Genomic DNA, 24,388 nt, shown 5'->3' with positions numbered 1-24,388 from the left:
AAGTAGGGTTGAAGCTGTCTTCCATACCTGAAATGGATAAGCAAGAACATAAAACAGAATAGTCAGTGTGGCCATCCCATACACACCATGCCAATATTATGGGTTTGTGGAAACCATTAACCATAGTTAACTAATGTATAAATTACTGAACCCAGAAAGTTTCTGAGTTAAATGTACCGTAATGAGGCCTCTATCACCTAGATTCTTTTTCAGAGGTGATTGAATTTAATTATATATATATGTATCTTTTTGCTCAAGGCTGAATCAGCCAAAATTGGCTTAATCCATTTACCATGCAAGTGCCCAAGTTTGTATTTCTGCTATAATTGTAGTATATCTTCATTCTCTACAGAAATGTAAAGAAATATTATTGAATTGCATAATATTGATGTAAATGACATATACTCTGTGATGTTGGTGTCATTATTAGATGAACTGAAAAAACACGAAGAATCAGTTATTTAAAATGGTGTTACTATGCAGTTAATAGCAAATATGCAAAATAAGTAGGTTTCTGTACTTAATTGGTGAATTTAAGATGGTTTTAAACATATTTGTGTGTATGTCCTTATTTGTGTGTCAATGCACATTCCAACATGTCACAAGAATTAATTTTTTTCCCCTTTACCTGATTAGTGTTGGGGATGAAAATCAGTTTATCAGGCTTGATTGACATCCAACAACTTAACCAGTTGAACCATCTCATTGAACCTTAAATACTAAGTTTTTACTGTTTTTTTTTTAAGTGTGGACAAAGGTTTTAAGGATAATTTTTCACTCATTTAAAATGATTTTTTATCATATTCATTGACATTTTACAACTTGTCTAAGAAAATATTTGGGTATATTCTGTTAAGTATAGTTTTTTGAAACGGGAGTGGGTCTTTCCTCTTAAATAGTTCTTCCCTATTTCACATTGCCAGTGTCCTATGGATGTCATTCTATTTCTTCAGCAATACTTTAGTGCTACCTCACTAAGAAAACATGCCCCTTTTAAGAAAACATGAGTTACTCTGAGCAGAGTACACAGATGGAGATATTAGTGTTTGAATTTTTAAAGCAAACCCTCCTTTCATAAGTCTGAAGCCCTAAGTCAGCAAACCTTTAATTCTACGTAACTGAAGCAAAATAACATCAGTGTTGGTGTTCATGATGATTTAAGCCTGCATAAATTTACTATTTCTTTGTTTCTTTTGATTTCAGATGCAATAACAGAACCCAATGTGCAGTGGTGGCAGGCCCTGATGTTTTTCCAGACCCATGTCCAGGAACTTACAAATACCTTGAAGTGCAGTATGAATGTGTCCCTTATAGTATGTATACTCCTATCCTTTTCTTTTAAAAGATATCATTATTTAATTTGCATGTATTGACAAAGTTCTCTGTGATGCCATTTAAAAAAAACACGTAAATGTAAAGAAGGTGACGGACCTGACATTTACAAATTCAGACTTTCTTTGATTGCATGTCCCTAGAGCATCTAATTTTGATGATATATAGCATGGATGATAATGTATATGAATGCCTATGTGAACAGTGTCTTTATTGCAAGAACATGCAATTCATCAAAAAGCAAAGAGCGGGTAGTAAGTCCACTGTGACTCTCTCCAAGACCGAGCAAGTGGAATTTGGAAGTAAATTTTATGCACGTATATGCAAAATAACATCAAAATTGATCTTCTTTTTCCAGTGTGATTAAAGTAATTATATCTAAGTTTTATGTACTATCAACTTTTTGAAAATCAGATGCATATCCATTCACAGGGTTCAGACTGGAAAGTAAAAGGAGGCCATGAATTAAGTAACACTTCAGAGAATGTTTATACAGTCCCAAGGAGTATGTCTACAGCCTTTAGACCAGCCATGATATAGAACAGCAATGTGTTGTTGTTTGTTTTTCTTTTTGTTTTTTTTTTTTTCTTCAGGAATAATGAAGAATAAAATAACCTAAAATGGAACATTTTCTGACTTTTTATCCTAAAGGAAGATTCACCATCACAAAAGATTTTTTTTTCTTACTAGTTAATTATTCATGGGATTTTGTGGTGAAAATCACACAGGAAATCCTGTAGTCTTGTGTTAGAAATTCAGCTCATGCCAGAGATAGAGAACACCTGGGATCATAAACAAATCCCAGGTTCCAACTTCCTTTGATGTCTCAGAAGGAGAAAAATATCTGGGGATCAGCAGGTTTACTGTGCCAAGAGACAGCTCTGAGCTTGCTCATCCATGCTTATTTCAAGAAACAGCACATTACTCATGAGCTGGAAGTGTGCACACTTCCAAAATAGAGAGAACTTTGGCCAGCAAGAAATGAATTTTAATTTAAAAATAATAAAGAGGCAGGATAAAATTTCATTTTGAGTCATTGTAGCATGACTGAATGATGAGAATTCAGTGAATTTTATGTACTTATATTCTTTGTTTTGAAAAATGAATTTAAGTATATAGGTTTAATTGAACTCTCAGTTGTGTTTCATAAATTATTATCTCCACAGGGGCCTCTGTGAAAAGTATAAAGCTCCTACTGACCATTTTTTGTTGACCAGTGATATTTTAGGAAATGAAATGCATAAACCATCTTTGAACTGAGACAGCTCTACGTTGCTTGCATAATGAGATCTTTGTGAAGTGTATAGAATGCACTAGCAGAAAGACATTTCATGAAAAATACACAATAGGCAAGATTTCATTTCTAAAATAGTTCTGGAAAATCTACATTAATATTCTAAATTTTAGATTTCAAAGCATGAAAGCAAAGATAAAACATCAGATTGCAGATTTATATATATATATAATTTATACATATATATATATAATTTATACATACACACACACACACACATATATATATATATATATATATATATATATATAATTTGTTAATGCAATGGAACAGTTCAGAGCTGTCTCTCCTGTATTTCATCAACTTTCTTTTAGGATTACAACTCTAAAAGCCTCTGCCAGATTTATTCTGAAATGTCCACTGCAGAAATCACTTCAGTGTAAATAAGAAGTTGTTTGCACACTTTTGCATAAAAAGATGTGCTTTACCACCTATGTCTTTTCTCTCATAAATTTTCAATGATGTAAACATGATTCTTTAATATCTATATTTGGAGGTTCCTGGTAATCATACAATTTTCCGGCTGCTTTAAAAATATTTCTTAGTACATTATTCATCGGGTTGTTTTCATAATGAAGAATTACGTAGTTAGGCATACCTACTAGCTACCCTATATTATACGAATGTGTAATGTATGTTAGAATCATGTTTAAATTATCTTCAATATATTTGTCTTAAAGGGTTATGCAGCGTTGAAATGCATTTAGTATGCTTAATATGATTGTAGAAAGAAATCACGCACAGAATGTGTAAACTGGGTCTGGGATGCTGCTTGGTAGATAGACTGCTCACAGAGAATGCACAGAGCCATGGGTTTGCTCCCTAGAACACCATCAAACATGTGTGGTGGTCCTTCTATTTAATACAAACACTAAGGAGATAGAGACAATAGGAGCCGAAGTTCAAGGTGATCCTTAAGTATATAGCAAGTTCAAGGCCAGCATGGGATGCATGAACCCTCTCTCATGAGAAGAGTTCTCAAATATCAAAACTTGTTGGCAAGTCGCATTTCCTTAACAGGACAATGATGTAAATACAACATGTATTTAGGACACAGTCTGGTTGCTTCTAAAATAGCTGATATCTCAGTCCACGTAAGCATTAACATGTTCTAGCATTCCCCCTGGAGACCTTCCATGATCTATCAGTAAGTCCTGATTTAGATCAATACCCAACTCTCTCTCTCTCTCTTTTTTTTCTGAAATACAAAATGCATGTTTTTTCTAATGCTGGAGTCACTTACTTAGCATCACTAAGATTTATTGAAGCCACCACATGCCATTAATCCCATGGGTTGAAGGTTAACGTGCATTAGTGTATTCACTCTCAGAAGAGCCTCCCTAGGAATTATGAAGATTGCCTTTTGCTGCAGAAGAACCTTGGGCTTAGCATGCTAGATACACGTCCTGTGTGCAATGTAACTAGAGAAATTGACAGCTAAGAAATTATCTGCCTTCGATGCCCTTTCTTAAAGAGCTGTGATACTTAGCCATGTAGATTTTGTTGATAGTCTTACAAGTTATTGATAATTATTTTTCATCTTCCTACTCAGTTTTGCCATGTAATGAAACCATGTGTTTCACAGATCTGATCCTGTCTTCTTAACCTCTCAGCTATTCATTAAAGAGTTTGCATTCCTCAGAGTAGTAATGAAATCACTGCAAGCTTGTTTCTCCAAACACTTCATGAAACTACAGACTTTAAACTAGTTTGTGTCTCATTAAAAATGCTACCTGTAACTTATAATGAGTTTCGTATCTATAATGAATTAAGAAATTGATTTTAGTTGTTTTTCTTAGGGAAGACTTTGAAGCATGCTGAAGCTAGTGTTAGGGTAACTTGAGATTTATGGTTTAATCTTTATGTTGGAAATTTTCATTCAACAGTTGAGCAGACAATCCACGTAAGGACATAGCTTGTTTGCCAAAGAAATCAATATTTCCTGTTCCATTTCAAACTTAAGACCATAAGCTGAGGGCTGTGAGGACAGCTCCACCTGAAAACTGCTTGATTTCTAAGCCAAAGGAACTGAGTTCAGTCTACTTACATTTGCAACCCAGAGCTGTCCAGGCAGATGAAGATAGCCAAATCCCTAGGATTCCTGGGTCAACCATGGACACCCAAGTAATATTCAGTCTAGGGTGATAATCTGTTAAAAAAAAAAGAAAGAAAAGAAAAGGATAGACATGAGGAACAACTAGCCAGGTTATCCTCTGGAATATAAACACATCTACATGCACACAACTACTCACACTGCACACACACACATATACTCACAGACCCATGAGTGACAGTGCACCACGTATACACGCTCACACGTATGCACCCACGAAGACCACAGGCTACGTAATGTAAAATCCACGCCTGTTCTGCGTCATGGAGTTCTATGCATGGTAAGGTTACAGATATGACTGTGGTCCTGTATCACTGAGATGAACCTGTAAGGTTCCTCCGGCCCGGTATGTTTACTGTATCTTTTATGTGAATAGATGTGTTCAGATACACAAAGGTCATTTTACTGCAATCGCAAACCTTGCTTAGCACCTGTATGCAGTCTAAGATGGACAGTGTATGGCAAATGGGGCATGGTAGGTTCTACTGTATAGGTTTCTGTAAGCTTATTAAGTGACATTCGCACAATCACAGAACAAATAATTTTTTATTCAGGAAGTGTCACCATTAAGTGACAAGCACAGTACATTTGTATCTATAAAGGCTTTCTTCTTAGTGGTTGATAGAGTGAAGGAATATTATCGCAGATTTTTTTTCCATTGGGCATATTAATGATGTGTTATTCAGTTTTATCTTGTCGTAATGAGCGTCATTGCTAAAAGCAGCTTGTAGGGGAAAGGTTTTATTTCATTTTGCAACTTACATCCCGTCATGAAGGGCAATCAGGGCAGGAATCTGGAGGCAGGAACTAAGGAAGAAGCCATGTTGAAAGGCTGCTACCTGGCTTATTTTCTAAGACTGGCTTAGCCTGCTTTCCAACAACACTCAGGACCAACTGCTCAAGGGCAGAATTGTTCATAGTGGTCTGGATCCTCCCTCATCCCACCATTAATTTAAAAAGGGCCCTGCACACCTCAAGACCCAGCTATACCACTCCTAGGTATATACCCAAAATTTGCTCAAGTACACAACAAGGACATTTGTTCAACCATGTTCATAGCAGCTTTATTTGTAATAGCCAGAACTTGGAAACAACCCAGATGTCCATCAACGGAGGAATGGATACAGAAATTGTGGTATTTTTACACAATGGAATACTACTCAGCAATCAAAAAGGAAGAAATCATGAAATTTGCAGGCAAGTGGTGGGATCTAGAAAAGATCATTCTGAGTGAAGTATCCCAGAAGGAGAAAGACAAACTTGGTATATACTCGCTTATATAGACCTACAAGACATGATAAACATAATGAAATCTACACACCTAAAGAAGATAATCAAGAAAGTGGACACAGGCGAAGGTGATTAATCCTCATTTAGAAAGACAAATGGGATGTGCATTGAACTTATGACAGGAGTCTACCACAAAAGGCATCTGAAAGACTCTACCTAGCAGTGTTTCAAAGCAGACACTAAGACTCATAACCAAACCCTCGGCAGAGTGCAGGGAATCATATGAAAGAAGGGAAGTTAGTATGATATGGAAAGGATAGGAGCTCTACAAGGACCAAATATATCTGGGCACAGGGTCTTTTCTGAGACTGACACTCAACCAAGGACCATCTATGGATATAACCTAGAACTTCTGCTCGGATGTGGCCTGTGGTAGCTCAGTAACCAAGTAGTTTTCCAAAGTAAGGGGAACACGGACTATTTCTAATAGGATCTCAAGGGCAGGCTGTTTGACCCCCACCCCAGGGGAGGAGCAGTCTGTTAGGCCACAGAGGAGGACTTTGCAGCCAGCCCTGAAGATACCTGATAAAACAGGGTCAGATGAAAGGGGAGGAGGTCCTCCCCTATCAGGGGACTTGGAAAGGGGCAGGGAGGAGACCAGGGAGGGAGTGTGGGGTTGGGGAGGGAATGAGGGAGCGGGATACAGCTGGGACACAGAGTTAACAAAATGTAACTAAAAAGAAAAATAAAAAAAAATAAAAAGGGCCCTGCAGACTTGCCAACGCAAAATCTAATAGAGGAACTTTGTCTATTGAGGTTCCTGTATCTTGTGTCAAACTGACCAAAACTAACCAGAAAACTGTGTGTAATTTACAAGTAAATATTGCATCTCTTAATATTTACTTATTTGTGTGTGTGTGTCCTGTGTGTACCCACATGGCACACAACAGAGCGCGTGCAGAGATCAAAGGATAATTTGTGTGAGTCTATTTTCGTCTTCCCACGTGGATCTTAGGAATGAAACTCAGGTTATCAGGCATGGCAGCAGGGCAACCCCAACTCACTAAGCTGTTTTGCTAGTGCAAAAAGACTTGTTTTTATTCATGTTTATGTGTGTAACTCTCTGTGTGTATGTCACATGTGTGGCTGTGCCTGTGGAGACCAGAAGCTGTTAGGTGCCTTACAGCTGAGGTGACGGGCAGTTGTGAGCCAACTGGTATGGGAACTGACATCAGATCTTCTTCAAGAGTGACAACTGAACCGATACTTTACAGCCCCCAGTATTGATTTTTATAGTAAGATAATTTTCGTGGTTAGCAGAAACATAAAGGAAAGCTTATTAATGATAATAAAACACATCCGAGCTAATGTAGATTCAAGTTCAGCTTTGTCTATTGTGTTAGTTAAGAAAAATAAACTAACCGGGGAATGCCTACAAAACTGATGCTCAAGCCCAGTCACCTGACCATGATCAGTGCTCCAACAGGGAATTCCATTCTCAGCACAACTTAGAATATTTTTCACAGAATTCAAGGACTCAACAAGCAGCTATAGTTGAACAATAATTTTACATAAAATCTTAACCTAATTAATCAAATAATATCACTCACTTTTGAAGATGCCATTAGGGGTTAAAAAGAGAGAGAAAAGAAAAAGAAAGAAAGAAAGAAAGAAAGAAAGAAAGAAAGAAAGAAAGAAAGAAAGAAAGAAAGAAAGAAAGAAAGAAGAAAACAGTGATGGCAATGACCTAGTAAGTTTGTTTCTTTGAGTGCTTTGTACTCAGTTTTTTTTTTTTTCCACGTTCACTAAAGTTATATTTAACTTTACTAAGTCATCTTAACTTCTGTCTTTTCTTGTCTGTGTTCACAGGTACTGTTTCTAATGATATTTGGGGCAAGTGAATCAATACATTTCTCTGTTCTTGTCACACCATAGTTCCATTGTGTCTTTTATAGTGTCTGCGTTTTCTTTTAAGGTCTGTTTTTCCTCCTTATCAGGTATTTTCTTCCTAGGAAATGACCCAAATATTCAGGGGGTTAAACCTCACCATTTACCAACACCTCAATTTTGATCCTCTGTCTCCCTTCCTCTCCAGCTCCCACCCCTTCTGACCTGAATTGAGGTTGGAATTGTGGCATCTTCAAGCAGAGCTGCCTTCATTTAGCCCACTAACAGGGACCACTTGTGTAAGGGAGAGAACAATAAAACAATGAACCTCCTACTCCAAGTATTCTGAGGCAGTCTTCCTTTATCTCCTGCTGACAAATCGAGTTTCTTCCAAAGCATACAATTTCATGCATATTTCCCACCATGAGTGCCTGTCTCCTCTCATGATCCTGCTTTTCTCCACAGCTCTTTGTTTCTTCCTTTTAGAAACATAAAGCACACATAATATTTCCTTGCAATCTCTCACGGAGTTTGTGTTAAGAAATTAAAGGAAGAAATACATAATTTGGAGGACTCCTACACATGAGCGTTTGATTAAAGCAATCTGTACTATATAAGACTTTCCCACTTTTCACAATAGCCATCCTCACAGGGATCTGAGTCTTGTCTTTATGAAAAGGAATAAATAATGAGTATTATTGGAAAATTAATATTTAAAATGATTATATGATTTTAGTTGTATGTCTTTTAACAGTAAGAAAAATGCATCATGCTTTTAGCATTAAAGTTCAAACTTTTTATAAAGTAATGGAATATTTTTAAGCAATTAAATAATGTGAGTAATGTTCAAATTGATCCATATTTTAATATATACATACTTTAGTTTTTAATATGTTAATAAGTGATTGTATATTTTTAACTTATTGTACTAATTCTGCTGAAATTAGCCAATACTGTTCATTTTTGAGAGACTAAGAAATACTAAAACCTATTTTAGTTTTCAATACTTCAGTTCCTTTTCAGACATATAGTAGACATTCAATAAATATGCATTGACTAATTAAAAAGGTAATTAGGTCAAATGGCTCCTCAAAATGTGTTATCGTCCATCACTATAAGAATAAATACAAGAAACCCTTGTCTGCCACTAAGATGTTATTAATTTAAATGAAAGATTTTTTTAATTTTTATTTTTTATATTAATATAGTTTATTCACTTTGTAGCTCAGCTGTAGCCTCTTCCCTCATTCCCTCCCAATCCCACCCTCCCTCCATTATCTCTTCCCATGTCTCTCTCCAAGTCTACTGATATGGGAGGAATGAAAGATTTTTAATAAAAATAAGTATCATTTAAATACCAGTGTCTCAAAGTAGATTATTATGTAACAAATTGTCCTCTTTTCCTCCCATCCTTTTCTCACTAGCTGTAGCCTTTTTTTCCTCTCACAAGAAATTTCTTTCTTTATCAGTTTTTTATACTTAACAATAATCTGTAAATATTTTGAATGATTATATTTAAAGTCAGTGATTATAATTAAAGTTTATGTGTCAAAATTATAAAGTATCTCTATAAATTCAGGCACCTTTTTTTTAAAAAACAGGAGTTGCCAGTGGGAATACTGTCTTCTATGTCCTTATTTTAAGTTGCCTCTCTTACCTGGTCCAGTTGCTTTGAATGTGCATGGAAATTGTCTGCAGTAGATTCTATTATTGGCTTAGGAGGTGTCCTGTTTTTGACATCTTCCCATTCTTGAATATTTACCACATACCAGATACGTAGAAAAACACTGGCAATGTTTAACTCAGAAAACAAAATAAAGTGTATGTCTTCACAAAGGGCTCCTACAAAAAAAAAAAAAAAAAAAAAAAAGGAAAGAAGAAAAATTTTGTCCTTGAGAAGTTAGTCAAATGAAGTCAAGCTCCCCAAGGAGTGTTAAGTTAGTTCAGTAAAGAAATTAAGCACTAAAACACAATCTTATTAAAATTCTTAATTATTATGTATATAATAATGCATGTTGTTGCCCACACTTGGAGGTCGGAGGAGTCGGAGGACACCCTTTGAAAACAGTTTTCTTTTCCTAGTTGTGGATCCCAGGAATCAAACTCATGTCATCAGGCTTTGTAATAGACACTTTACCTGCTGAGCTGTCTTGCCCAAACCCCAGATTAAATATTTAGTGTTATGCCGAAAGGGGATGATGCTTTGCTGGGCCAGCATAGGCATATTCAGGCAAGCTTTTTTTTTTTTTTGAGAGGACTTCACGAGGTAAGTCTAACAGAATCACTGTGTATGCTAGATATACTGTTTAGGAACAACATAGCATATATAGAAGGAGATGAAGCTAGAGATAGACAAAGTAAAATCATAGATATTTGCTATGGTTACAGTGTGTTTGTGTTGTTTGTGTGTGTGTATCCTTAAACTTTACCTTCCATGCAATGAGTGGAATAGTATACATGTTCTTGTAGATATGTCGTTTTAATTCATTCTGTTTAAGATTATTAATAATAAATCCAGCAAAAAAGGACCAAGTTAAATTAGTAGTTACTGAAACCAGCATTACTCTATCATGTACATTGTATTTACAAAAGACACTAAAATAGCAAGTTGACTGTGAATATATAAGTTAGATTAATGCATAAATATACATAGTGGGTTTACATTCAAGTATTTGTCTTTAAGCAGACAGATACTCCTGACAGTAACTACTTAAGTATTTGAATTAAATCCATTCTTACAGACATCTAATTGTGCTGTATGTATCTTCATTTAATTTAAGTTCTTTAACATTTAAGGCTTGGTTATCTTGAAATGTTATCCGAAGTCCAAATGTTGCCAATAATGTGAATGCAGCCAGTCTCTAGCTTCCAAGAAGAACCCAAAAATCTAGCCATCATCCTTTCATCCTCCACATAATCATATCAATTTAGAATCAAATACTGGGAGGGAAACTCCACACAACTTAGTCCTTAATACGACACTTTTTGAATGTATTTGTTCTTCACTGAGCTTATTGCTTTCCTCCTTCAGCTAAAAAGGAAAGTAATGCATAATAGAACAGTAAGTGATATGGAGGGCTTTTAAGTAAGTATCTATGGCAAATGCATATTGATAATTTTAGATTCCCCCCCACACACACAATTTTTTTCTGGCGATGCTTTACCAAGCTCTCCCATGCATCGGGAGGGATAACTTAGTGGTTATGTGGAGTCCAGTGAAGTTGATTTTACATTCTGGCTTCAGTAGATGCCATCTGAGTTCTAGTGAAGCTATTTCACTACTACTAGGTATGAAGTTGACTGAAGGGCTAAACAGAAAAGGGAGGGAGTGACTTAAAGACAGTCCAGGCTTTCTTTCAGAGAAAAAAAAAGTGCATAGAGGGGTCTCTGGTGCCAGAACTTACAGACTGGGCTAAATATAAGGCAGAAAGGGAGGTGGTAGGGACGAGTTTGAAAGGTTTCTTTTTGTCTCTCTTCTCAATAGGCCATTGCCAGAGGTAAACCAATGAGTCATCAGTTAGAGAATGTTAGGGATCTGGTAAGTAGCTCTCACAGCAACTATTACTGGGAGTCCATAGGGCTGAAAAGATGAGAATCAAGTGAATCAAGTTGCTTTTGTTCAAGAGACAAAATTACTCCATTTGAGGGGAATTTTATGAGCTCAGTCAAAATAGAAAAGCTTTACAAAATGCTACTACTCTGGCTAACAGTAGGAAATAAGGATTATAACCAACTCATAATGTGTCTGTCAAACCAAGTGGAATATATGCCAAATACTTTGTAGAGTGACCATCACACTCTACAGAGGTTCGCATATGTGAACCTAAGAATAATACATTATCACATAATCAGAAACTCATAATCAGTCAAGCTAATATGCTACTTGCAACAAGATTCTTTTCACTGTCTTTAGAAAGTCAGTGTTGCCCCGCCCTACAGCCTAGAATTCCCTAATGCTGCCTGCCAAGTTATCCCCACATGTGGGAAGTCCCAAGCATCAACAATTCTTCTATTGTGGTGTACAGAACGTCACAAACTATTGTATGCTTTAAGTGTTCACTTTTCTAAACGTGAGGTTACCAATGACCTTTGAGTTTGACCCTGAACCTCGCAGAGGTTGTTTTTAGGGACATAGTCTATATGATGTCACTCTTAAATCAGCTTTTTCTTACAGAATTGCTATCTTTAACTTCAGAGAGTCAGTCAAATTTCGCCTCAGCTCACTTGACTTCTGTTTTTCTTCATTACCTGAAAGCCCTGATCTGTATTCCCTCTGGACTTGACTACTGGCACTGGTTGTTTGTTACTCAAAGCAAAGCTTAGCTTGGTAGTCTATGGACACTGCTGTTTGTTTCCCTTCTTCCTCCACTGTGCTTCGCTCTTGGTACAGTCACATTTACTGTCACCCCCATCATCCCCAAGTTTAGTAATCTCCCTTCTCTTTGACAGTTGTTAATGTTCTCAATGTGTCCAGGTACCCCCCAGCCACCTTCATTCATTTCGTTCAGCAGGTACTTACTGAGCACCTCTTTAAATGGGTCTGTGTACCCAGACTTTATATTTCAACTGTGGAGGGCAAGAACGAAGCAAAGCAAGTCTATCTTTTAATGATTATTTTATAGGTAAATACTGTTTTAAATCACAAAGCAGTGAAATTCTGATCTTTCAGTTAGAACCCACTGACTCTGTTGCCATCTGAGGATTCTTTTATTTCTTGAAACAGTGTTTACATTTCCAAAATAATCTCTTTATGAGTAGACCTGCAAGGGAGATTAAGACTTACTTTCGAAAGCCTAAAAGATGAAAACATATTCTCTCTAATTGAAATTTGGCACTGTACATAGTACCTCATTTGAATTCAGTTTCTCTCAGAGAAGTTTCAGAATACAAAATGGTCTTAATGTGACTGCATGATATTTTGGTGCTCATTTGCCTTCAGTATGGCCTATAATTAAGACAATTAATGATGACATATGGCAATATCAAGAATTCAACTTTCTCAATATTATGAAAGTGCAATCCTTCTGTGCATATGGTTGAACCCTGAGCATCATGGCCTTTCTCATAAATTTAGTTCAAATTGCCTGAAAAAAGACAGCAAGTGAACATTTTTAGGGACGGTGGGTGTGCAGTTTTCTTTGATGTGCCCAACATTATAAATCACTGCAGTCTAACCATTTGCTTCTTGGAAGCCTTAGGACATGCATCCAAATTCCTGTAGGAAAACTTTGTCAGTTCTAGTATTTAGATCTGCTTGAAATGAGTTCAGTGCTCAGTTAGCAGGGAGAGTTCAGACATGCCAAAATTGTCTTCAAACAAAGTAAAAAAAAAAAAAAATTAATGGAATTACAAAGTGAAGGGGGAATAAATCTCTGTCTCCACTCTGCCCTCAACTGTTTTCCTTTATTCTGGTTTTCCTTGACTCCCTTTCTCTCTTGCTGTTCATATCTTTTAGACAGCTCATTTACTGTTGTTTACTCAAGATAACAGAAAAATTTCAAAAGTGAGATCATAGTCACAATTCTTGGAGGTGAAATGTGACATATGTTTGTTTTGACAATAAGGCTCCCCCCCCCATTTTACAAAAAACTAATAAAGTCTTAGCTGGCTAATTGTGTTAGAATCTAAGAGGACTTTGGTATGGCAGAATTCCATCTCTCTAGCTCTGTTATGAACCCAATAACTCTATGTATGTACCCAAACCAAGCAACATAACTTCAAGGGAAAGTTCCATGCCTAAAAGAGAAGAGCATTTCCCTTACTATTAAGACAAACCCGTAGATCCTCATTTTGCCATATCAGGTACAACCTGATGTTTACATTAAATGGATTAAAATACCAGGCTTCAAACACATTAATTACGAACAACAGCCTGCAGCAGATGTCATGTGGTACTCTTTTAGGACTTTAAAAGAGCAGACTTTAGGATGAGAAACTTGTTCGTCCACGTCTTTAGGACATTTCTTTAGTCATTGATCAATATTGGCTCATATTTTTAAAAACTTTTTATTGATGTCTTGTGAGTTTCACATTATGCACCCCCTTCCAGCTCATCTCCCAGTCCGCTCATATCTGCCCTTTGCCCTTGCCACCTCCCACCCCCGCAAAATAAAACAAACACAAATAAACAAACAATAACAAAAATATAGCATAAAAAACATCTCAGCGTACAAGCTGTGATACGCCACAGTGAGTCCCTCTGCCCACATTTCTTCACTTGCATATGTTCTTTGCCGTAAGCCATCAGTCTGGCCCAGGATCTCTGTCCTCTGTGACACCATCAACACTGTATTTTCACTCGGGCTCCACCTGGTCATCCTGTTGCTGCCCTTTGTCATAGAGAGGACGGGACCCTTCACATATTCCAACTGCTCGCAGATGATACAGGATTTGGAGTTGGCCAACTCAGAGCACTGGATCTGGGACTGGATTTGGGCAGCCATCTTTCCTGGTCTCTAATCTGTACCACCAGGGCAAGCACTCCAGCATTGCTTCCGGCTTGGCCACCTATTACCACCATCAGCAACTCTCCTGCCTGCATTCCCTCAGAGCCGGCTAACCTGCATCCACATCTCCAGAACCAACTCCACTGCACTGCCCAGCCAAGGCACAAGGTCCACTCTGTAAATATTAAGGCCGATGACGGGTTAGTTCAGCTCTCCTGCTCACCGGTGATTTCTTAACATCAGGGCCAGCTCTACTGTGCTGCCAAGGCAAGGTGCAGGGACCCGCTCTCCTGAGTGCTGTAACTGACAAGCTACAGGACCAGCTCACCAGCTCTTGTCCTCAGGGCCAGTTCTCCTGATAGCCACATGGCCCACATTTTTTATTAGCACTGAATCTACCACACATTTCATGATTTCATGATATATATCACTTCCACTAGATGCACTTCCTTGAGTGATGATATTTTCCAGTGTTTAATCATTATCCTCAGGCTGTAGAGTGAAAACCAATAGTGTCAATCACTTGAAAGTTCATTTAATATTAATTCTAAAAGGGTTGAACTTCAAATTCTAATTAGCATTAACCTATAATAAGTATGGCAGGGGTGTTGGAGAGATGGCTCAGCCATTAAAGGCTAGGCTCACAACCAAAAATATGAAAGTATGGCAGCCTTTCTTCCTTCCTTCCTTCCTTCCTTCCTTCCTTCCTTCCTTCCTTCCTTCCTTCCTTCCTTCCTTCCACCTTCCCATTGTTCCTTCCCTCTTCTTTCTCCATCTAGCTTATAGGAAGCAGGACTTCCTCACGTGCCATTCATGAACATTATGAATCTCTCTGTTTACTGTAAATATTTCAAATAATTTGATTATTTAGAAAAATGATTTATTGCAGAACACAAGCAATTACCCCAGTGTTGTACTGACTATTCAAATGAGTCATTTATGTAATAGAATTAAAAGTTTCCAGAGCACAGTTAGTGTCCATGAAAGTTTTCTTTAATTATTTTCATTATGGTATTCAACTGACATTTAAAAACTGAATCATGAAATTTCCAATACCAAGTTATTTTTTATTAAAAAAAATGTAGTGTAATTTCTGATTTAAATTCTTAAAATGGTCTATGTGGATGTGTTTTTAAGAGCTAACATTTTGGCATTGACTAGTATTCCTCTATCGTTGAACCATTTAATAAGACTGTAGGCTTCACAGAAAATCAGATCTAATTTTATATTAGGGATGGTTGCTAGGTAACTATTTGATGCAAATTAATCATTAAACATTTAGCAGCTTATTCTCTGATTGGAGTGGATGCCGGAGTGACTTCCCAGCTGACAGCTCAGCAAACAACTGATCGAGGAAGACTATTCTGAGATGCTTAATAAAAATAGCTGATGACTCTGCTACTTGATTTCCTTCCTTTGTCACAGTCACAAAGGAAAACAAGAAATTGACAAGGATACTTAACAGCCTTTTCCTATTAGTAGATGCTGTTTAAGTGGAAGTTCTAGAACCAAAATTGTACTAAAATGCTTTATGGAGTATTTTCAGGGCAACTTGCACCATTAGTGGATTCTATCTTATAATTAATCAGCCTGAGAATATAAATTAAATAGATCATTCAAGTATGTTTTCCCAGTAGGAATTTGAAACCAAGTCCTTTTGAGTCTTGTGTTGATGTCATTTATTTATGATAGAACAAATATAAATATCTTCACATCAGAGAGCCATTAAAGCTTACAGGTTTCAGCAAATGCACTATTTCTCAGGGATATGGTACATAAAAGAAAAATCCTGTGATACAATTAGCTTGACTTCAAAAGGATTTTTTCTCAGGACATAGGGCGAGTTCCTCATTACGATCTAGCATCCACTAGGAAGAGGACACCTTGCAGGTGAGCGTGAAGTGTCACTGTCAGATTCTGTGAACCCTTGCCCGGCACTGCATCTTAGTTATCATGTTCTGTTGATGCTAAGGTTTGTTTAGGTTTGTCAGTATTAGTGTCCTGATGCTATGGTGTCCAAAGAACCAATAGTGGGATGGCTAAAACACAGAGTTCTGTTTGCTTAGAGTAATAAAAGTGATAAAAGTAAAAAAAAAAAAAATCTGAAACTGTGAAATAAAAAGTAAAATAAAACTGTAAAATAAAATTTAAAAAAAACTGAAATCTGAAATTAAGATTTCAGAAGCAAGCTACTTATAGGCAAAAAAAAAAAGTCCTTTTAAAATTCTGGCTACAGAGAGGATGGAGAGACGACTCAGTGTTTAAGGACTCGTATTATTTGTACAGAGGACCCATGTTCAGTTTCAGTGCCCACTACGTTGGGCATCTTCCACTGTCTATAAGTCTAGCTCTAGGGGTACCCAACACCATAGCTTCTGTTCAGAATTCCGTTCACATCAGCATAAACATAATTTTAAAAATACATTAAATTTAGAAAGAATACAGTTACATACATAAGAAGGCAAATAAGCAGAGTCAGGTGAGGGGGTGCACATCTTTGCTCCCAGCACGTGGGAGGCAGAGGCAGAGGCAGAGGCAGGCGGATCTTTGAGTTCCAGGTGAGCCTGATCTGTAAGTCTCAGGCCACTGCCAGTGCTACATACTATTACCTTGTCTCAAAAATAAAAATAAGAATAATGGGAAAGATACTATAAATGAATAAGAAAAATGAAACTCAAGTTTCTTTAAGTGAGTGTCACTGACATTAATCTCACTGACATTGAAATTCCTTTCTGTGCTTTATTTGTATGTATATCACACACTGTATGATTTTACAGTCATAATATGACTATTATACGAATAGTCATATATATTAAATGTCTTATCAAATATAATTACATCATATATGAAATATATATTATTAGATATATTTATATATGGGAATGTATTTCAGTTAAGTTCTTTGCATTTCATTCTATGTTTATATTTCTTTTGGAGAGTTACACATAAAAATGTTTTGTTACAAATACACATTCAGATTATACATACATCTTGTTTTTCTTCCTATATAATTATCTAGTGAAATTTCCTTTGAGTCGGCTAGTATAAAAATATTGGCATGTTTTTTTAGTGTTTCAAGTCCATAGCTTAATGTGTAAAGAATTCAGTAATTTACCTAATGTTGAAATTTAATTTTGTGTTTCTACATAAGTGATAAAATGCATGATATCAAAGAATTCATTTCTAGGAGTTTCTTTTTTGGTTACTTTTCAAACAGATGGGAGGCACTTGTTCATTTGGCATCTGGTAATCCATTTGCTAAAAACAGTTACTTAACTGCTCAAGCTATAGGGTAAAAGCAAATTGGATTGAAACTCTGGTTGTTAACTCAACTTTCTGATAAAGTGTCTGACCCCATCAAATTGGTGGGGTTAGCCTTTGCCAACACTTGAGGCATAGGCTTTATTGGTCTCTGTTCTGATTCAACTAGGAATCATTATTGAATAAACTTTGGGGTGGCCCACAATATCTGTCTCTGTCAGGGAGCTTACTCAACCAAAAATGCCTAAATGGGAGAAACCAGGTATCTTTGCCCTACTTAGAAAAGGAGTGATTCATACACATGAACTAATGTCTATGTGGCAGCAATGCTGTAGGAATTTGACTATTTATGCAGTTACATGTACTTTAAATGTTTAGAATTCATCTTTCTGCAAAAGTTTCCACCAACTTAATGATGAGATTATTAAAAAAAAAATCACTGGAAGCTCAGTTTTAACTTAAACCTTCTTTCAGAACCCTGTGTCCGCAGCTGTTGTCCATGCTCATTTGCGAAGTTCTTCCTACTGGTATCTTCTACATAATCTCTAAATGTTCTTCTCGGTCTTTAAACATTTCATTCAAAATTTCAGGCTTATATAACCAGAAACAATCTTTTAAGGTATATTTAGCAATCTTGTCTTACTCTTTTTTATATGTTCTTTTGTCGTTTTCTGTTTTTCACAAATCGTATAAAGAATTACACAGATTCAATACAATCTTCCATGGAAATTCCAATGCAATTTTTCATAGAAATTGAGGTTCTGCATTTTATTTCATATGGATATATGAAAGACCCAAGAGAGCCAAAACAAACCTGAACAACAACAACAAAACAAACAAAAATACCTCGGGAGATATCATTATTCCAGGTTTCAAGTTATAATCAAAAGCTATAATGATAAAATGATAGTTTACTAATGGCATAAAAAAAGAGACATTGAGAACCTATATATAAAACCACCCCTTTTTTGGTGTTTAATTTCTTTCTATCTATCATCTATCTATTTATTTTTTATTTATTTATTACATTAATTACAGTTTATTCACTATGTATCCTAGCTGTAGGCCCCTTCCTCATTACTTTCCAATCCCACCCTCCCTCCCTCATCTCCTCCGATGCCCCTCTCCAAGTCCACGGATGTGGTAGCATGCCCATTTAAAAGTATTAATCTTTCCAATTTATGCATGATATTTTTTTCATCTTCTGGTGTTGTCTTCATTATCTCTTTTGAGTATCTCAAATGTAGGTAGCAAAAAGATATAATGTGTCTTCTAATTCAATCTTTTAGCATGAGTCTCTTTATTGGAGAGTTGAAACATTAATATTAAAATTCATTAATGATATTGTATATTAAAAAAGGATTACACAAAACATGAATTTAAAATTGGTCTTTCTTCTCCATGAACTGTAGCAGTGCTCTTCCTTAGGATACCCTCTCCCTGTCTCTCCCTCTTTCTGTCTTTCTTCTTTCCTCTCTCCCTCACTTCCCAACTGTCTTCTTTCCCACCCTCCTACTCTTTTCCTTTTTCTTTCTCTCTTCAGCTTTGTCATTTGTAGTATAAATAATTACTTAAAAGTTGAACAACTTCTCCCAAACTCAACCTCTTGCTCTAACTTGTAGTTTATTTGTGGAATATCTTTATTTTTTATTTTTTAGTAATTACAGTTTATTCACTTTGTATCCCTTCCTGTACCTTCCTCCCCAATTCCACCCTCCCTCTTCCCCACCCGTGTCCCTCTCCCAGTCCACTGATAAAGAAGGTCCTCCTCCCCTTCCCTCTGATCCTAGTCTATCAGGTCCCATCAGGAATGGCTGCATTGTCTTCTTCTGTGGCCTAGTAAGGCTGCCCCCCCCCTCGAGGGGAGGTGATCAATGAGCAGGCCAATCAGTCTATGTCAGAGATAGTACCTGTCCCCATTACTTTGGAGGCCACTTGGATACTGAACTGTCATAGGCTACCTCTGTGCAGGGGTTCAGGGCCATCTCCTTGAGTGGTCCTTGGCTGGAGTATCAGTTTCAGAAAAGACCCTGTGCCCAGACATTTTGAAACAATCATGGACAGATGTGAATTTGTTGGGAATTACTGTGATCAGACCCTCATAAGATGTGCCTAGAGCTTCTAAGCAGCTGTAAAATTCTTTTGTTATCATGATTCCCTAAATGAAAATAACTTATAACTTAGATTAAAATGTCAAAAGTTCCGTTACAGAGATGTTATTTGTCTTTCTAGGAATGGTCTGCCATAGTTAATATAATGTCTTCTAGTTCTAGCCATTTGCCAAAAAGAAAGAAAGAAACAAAGAAACAAAGAAAGAAAGAAAATTTGCATGACCTCATGTTTCTTTACAGCCTCATAGTATTTTGTTGTGTACATGTGCTGCTCCCCCAACCCCCAATTTGGGTATCCAATGGCAAGTAGTAATTTCTGGAATCATATACATACAATATATACAAGTAACATTATACAGACTGAGCAGATTGTGTGTGTGTGTGTGTGTGTGTGTGTGTGTGTGTGTGTGTGTTTGCAAGAAAGAGATGCCAGAAAGAACAAGGGGTACATAAAAAGAGTTAAAAGGAGGACAGAGAAAGGTTATAGTGATGTAATTATATTTTACTTTCAAAAGATTTTTTTTTCTTGCTTTTTTGAAACAGGGTTTCTCTAGTAGCCCTGGCTATCCTGGACTCACTTTGTAGACCAGGATGGTCTTGAACTCACAGAGATCCACTTGTCTCTGCCTCTCAAGTGCTGGAATTGAAGGTATGCACCACCTCACTCTGCTCAAGAGAATTTTTAAAGTTAATCCAAAAGTAAATAAAACTGTGAAGTCTATGAAGAAAATTCTTTAAACTTAAGAACGATTTTCATTCTTAAAATTTTAAAGCTTAGTGATCTTCTATATGGTAACATGAAATAATAATAATAATAGGAGTAAAAATAGAATCAATATCATTTTGTTGTATCCCATTCTCTTATATATAATATATAATTTGTAAGTTATGGCTACACTTTATCTCACTACAAAATTTCTTTTGCCCCATAAGATAAAGTTTTCAATGGCTTCGGGAATTTAGTGTGAGAGACTATTATTGCTGTTTTTTCTTTAAACTGTTTTAATTAAGCATAAACCTGCTTCCCAGACAGAATACATTTGATATGGAATACATATGAAGGGCTTTAAAACGTCCTAATTAACCTTTAAACTATCATGCTCACTTTTCTAGAGAATCAGAGAAAATGCTAACTTGAAAACTACACAAATTTTACTTTACTTATTTTTGCATACAATAAACAAACCAGTTTTTAATATGCCCTCGCTGTCACCTGCATACTCGAGTACTATAATGCTAGAACCCTTAAAATCAATATCATCAAATAAACAAGATGTTTCAGAGTGCTAGGATGAAAATTATGTGAAGTCTTAAGATGAAGCTGTTGCATCAGAATAATTTGATTTGTAGTCTGGCTCCGCCACCTCCATTAGTGATCGCGTCCTCAACAGACACAGAGTTCATCCAATTTCACTTCTCATTGTACAGAGGTATTGATGTTTCCATGTGCTCTGGTCAGTCAATAAGGTTAAAAGGATAAAGTTTATTTAGTTTTCAACATTGCCTTCTTGAAGTCAAATGTCTATTTAATTAAATTTTCCAATATTTGGCAAGACAAGAATGGTAGTGTCAGCTTTCCTTAGCTTAATATTAAATAGCATCTTATGCAATCTGGTAAAGACCATCTGCAGTTATATGAAACAGATACACTGTGTAGCCACGGACGGCAGCAGTGGGCAGGCCAAATGCTTCACCCAAGAAGTCAGTGATTTCCCAGAGTTTCCTGATAGGAAACGTATATTATGCCTTCCAGTCTTGAGGATGAGATTTTTTTTATCTCTGGATTATGATGATATGTAAAACACTTTTGCTTCTCATATTGAACGTGTGTACACATGTGGACACGTTAAACAATTCTCCAAATTATTCCAAGCCAAAGTTAGTGATAATGAATACAATGTCTTCTAAATTTAGCTCTGACTCTTGATCTGGGAACTCATATAATAATGTTATATTCTGCCTTCCTATGTAGAATTTAATTTCTTTTTAAGTGTGTTCATTATGTGTATCAGAAATCCAAGTTATGAAATTTTTGCTTACTTAGCGGATGTTGAATAATTTGTTATTAATATAGGTAGCATGTTAGATGCTTACCATGTCACAGCTACCAGGATGGGTAAAAAGAGGTTTTGCTCGCAGTGTATTTTCTTTCTAGTGAAACAAGTAGTCATTACATTCAAATAGTGATTGGGCACATTTTTTTTCAGAAAAAAAATTAAATTAGAATTAAAAATGTGATATATATGGTTCTAGTAATAATCTGCATTATAGCATATTACATTCCTGGATGTATTTTGCTTCTTTGGAAAGGTTATTGCCTTTCCAAGAACTCTACCAGCTATCTGCAAGTGATAGTGTATCTTGATGGCAAGTCCGCCTCTATGAAAATTGTGTATTAACTGTGAATTTAATTACTTCTCTCTCTACTAGTATTCTCATGGAGTAAGTTATGATTTATTAATTTAATTACTTGGTGGAATTAATGTACACCTAGCTTACATTTTAAATTCTGTGGATTCAGATGCTATCCTTTAATATATATATATATAACCACAAATATTTTTTTCATTTACAATCTAAATATTTACTTAACCCCTTTATCTGAGTAATAGATTATGTAGTTCTGTGATGTCTGTTTAATCAATACTGATATATCTTTCTTATTTATATTCATAAGCCCATATGTCCAATTACCCAGTATAATAGAAACCTGTTAGTGTTAATAAACCAACACAGTCTCTTGAAAAAAAAAAAAAAACCTTAGTACTTATCATTAATAAGTGAGATAGCACAAATGAACAAGTAACTACTGTAATGCTGGATGTAAAAAAAACAAGATTATCACCAAGTTTTATAATAGTACTATAATAGTACTACCTAATCAGGATAAATTTTCTTTCTTTCTTTCTTTCTTTCTTTCTTTCTTTCTTTTCTTTTCTTTTCTTTTGTTCGTTTGGTGGTTTTTTGTTTGTTTGGTTTGGCTATGCTGGATTCTCTTTGTAGACCAGGCTGCCTTGGAACGCACAGATATCCACCTGCCTCTGCCTCTCCAAGCCCTGGCCTGTACTACTGTGCCCAGCTTGAAAATCAGGATAGATTTTAATAAAGAAATAACATGTATAATGAGATAATTCTGAAATGGATCTCAGGTTTTATATTGTTGAGTAACTGAAAAAAAAAATAGGTACAACCAAAAAGACTAAATAAAATGCCAGAAGTTTAGGCAGCAAAGGTGCACTATCCATACAAACAAACAAGACCAAAACAGAGCAAACAAATACTTCTCCCTATCTCTCTATGTCCTGAGTTATCTGGGTGGCCCAGGAGTTGTAGCATACTTTCATTATGCTTAGTGGTCACGATTATATCTTTGAACTTTAGCCTGCACTACCTTAGACAAATCCATAGGCGTTGTCATTTACAAATATGGGCAGCAGACCTTTGTCAGAGGGGCTGTGTTACCAGTATGATTCTGTCCATGATCTGATGTTAGCCTCTGTTTACAACTTACCAATTGTTTGTGTTACAATTACCCGTGTTAGTTACAATTACCTGAAATAATCAATTTATATGAGGAAATACATATTTTGGATCACAGTTATAGAGATTCCAAGCCACAAGTGGTTGCCCATATTGCTCTTTTTGTTCTGAACATCATGATGGTAGTATGTGGTACAATAAAACTGATCACTATGTGGAAAATCAGGAACAAAAGATCAGAAGGAATACATCAGCCCCACAAATATGTGCTGTTGTGGTAAATAAATGATGAGTGTTGGGGTATATAATGTTATTTATTAGCCCTGTGATTGTCTCAGCAGTATTATTTAACCTACTATTACAAATAATAAGACACAGACACCTGTTAGATTTTATAATTGACTTATTTACCTTGGGCCTGGCAGATGTTTCACCTACGCTATCTCAGTAACCTCACCATCCATCTCCAATGTAGTGTTAGTTGCCTTAATCATACTCATCTGGTCTACCTTCCATACATAATCCCAACATACTTGCTTTTATTCTTCATCTGGACCTTTCCACACCATTATTGGAGTCCTCTCTCCAGGCCCACATGATTCCTTCTCCATGCTAACCCATCATGGTGTCCCTCTCTCTTCCTGTCTGACTCTTAAAAGCCCAGGACCCTTAGCCATGCCTACCTTATTCTGCTCTAGACAGGTATAGGCCACGTAAATCAGCCAATCACCTATCTTTATTGTGTATACAGGCAACAATATACAAGCATCAGACAGACCCCAACACTATCCAATGATACAACAATCTCCTTTTAGATTCTATATCTTTAATTTTTACCATTTCCCAAATATCTAACTCAAGGATGAGGCTTTAATACATAGACTTAAGAGGAAAGCAATTGTTATCCCTAAGCTCCCAGACCCATCTCACTAAGAAAAGTGCACTCAGTCTATTGCCAAGAGTCTCTGAAATCTTAACTTAAAACTTTTGAGCTCATATTTTAACAGAAAAAAAAGGGAACAGGAGGAGGGGATCAAGAAGGAGGAGTGGGATGGGGTCAAAAAAAAGTTGCATACTTCCAAAATATAATGGTATTCAGGCATTGACATAAATTCCTAGTCCTAAGTTGGGTAATCAAGAAACAACCCCCCCCCACACAAAAAAAAGCAGGAAGAAAGAAAGAAGGGAAGAAAGAAAGAAAGAAAGAAAGAAAGAAAGAAAGAAAGAAAGAAAG

The 24,388-nt window shown here is 36.3% G+C and overlaps 1 protein-coding gene across 1 annotated transcript in view; it reads left to right on the top strand.

Annotated features, from left to right (window-relative positions):
• The window catches only part of Adgrl3 (adhesion G protein-coupled receptor L3), a 736,167-nt gene that overhangs the window by 418,630 nt on the left and 293,149 nt on the right, over positions 1-24,388 (top strand). Inside the window, exon 7 of the mRNA XM_055629463.1 lies at positions 1,204-1,313. Coding sequence (XP_055485438.1) covers positions 1,204-1,313 — 110 coding nt within the window. The remainder of the gene's footprint in view (positions 1-1,203; positions 1,314-24,388) is intronic.

Source organism: Psammomys obesus, unplaced genomic scaffold (assembly GCF_907164565.1).
Source record: "Psammomys obesus unplaced genomic scaffold, mPsaObe1.curated_primary_1811, whole genome shotgun sequence".
NCBI classification, from domain to species: domain Eukaryota; kingdom Metazoa; phylum Chordata; class Mammalia; order Rodentia; family Muridae; genus Psammomys; species Psammomys obesus.
This window is presented reverse-complemented; position numbering and strand designations above follow the sequence as displayed.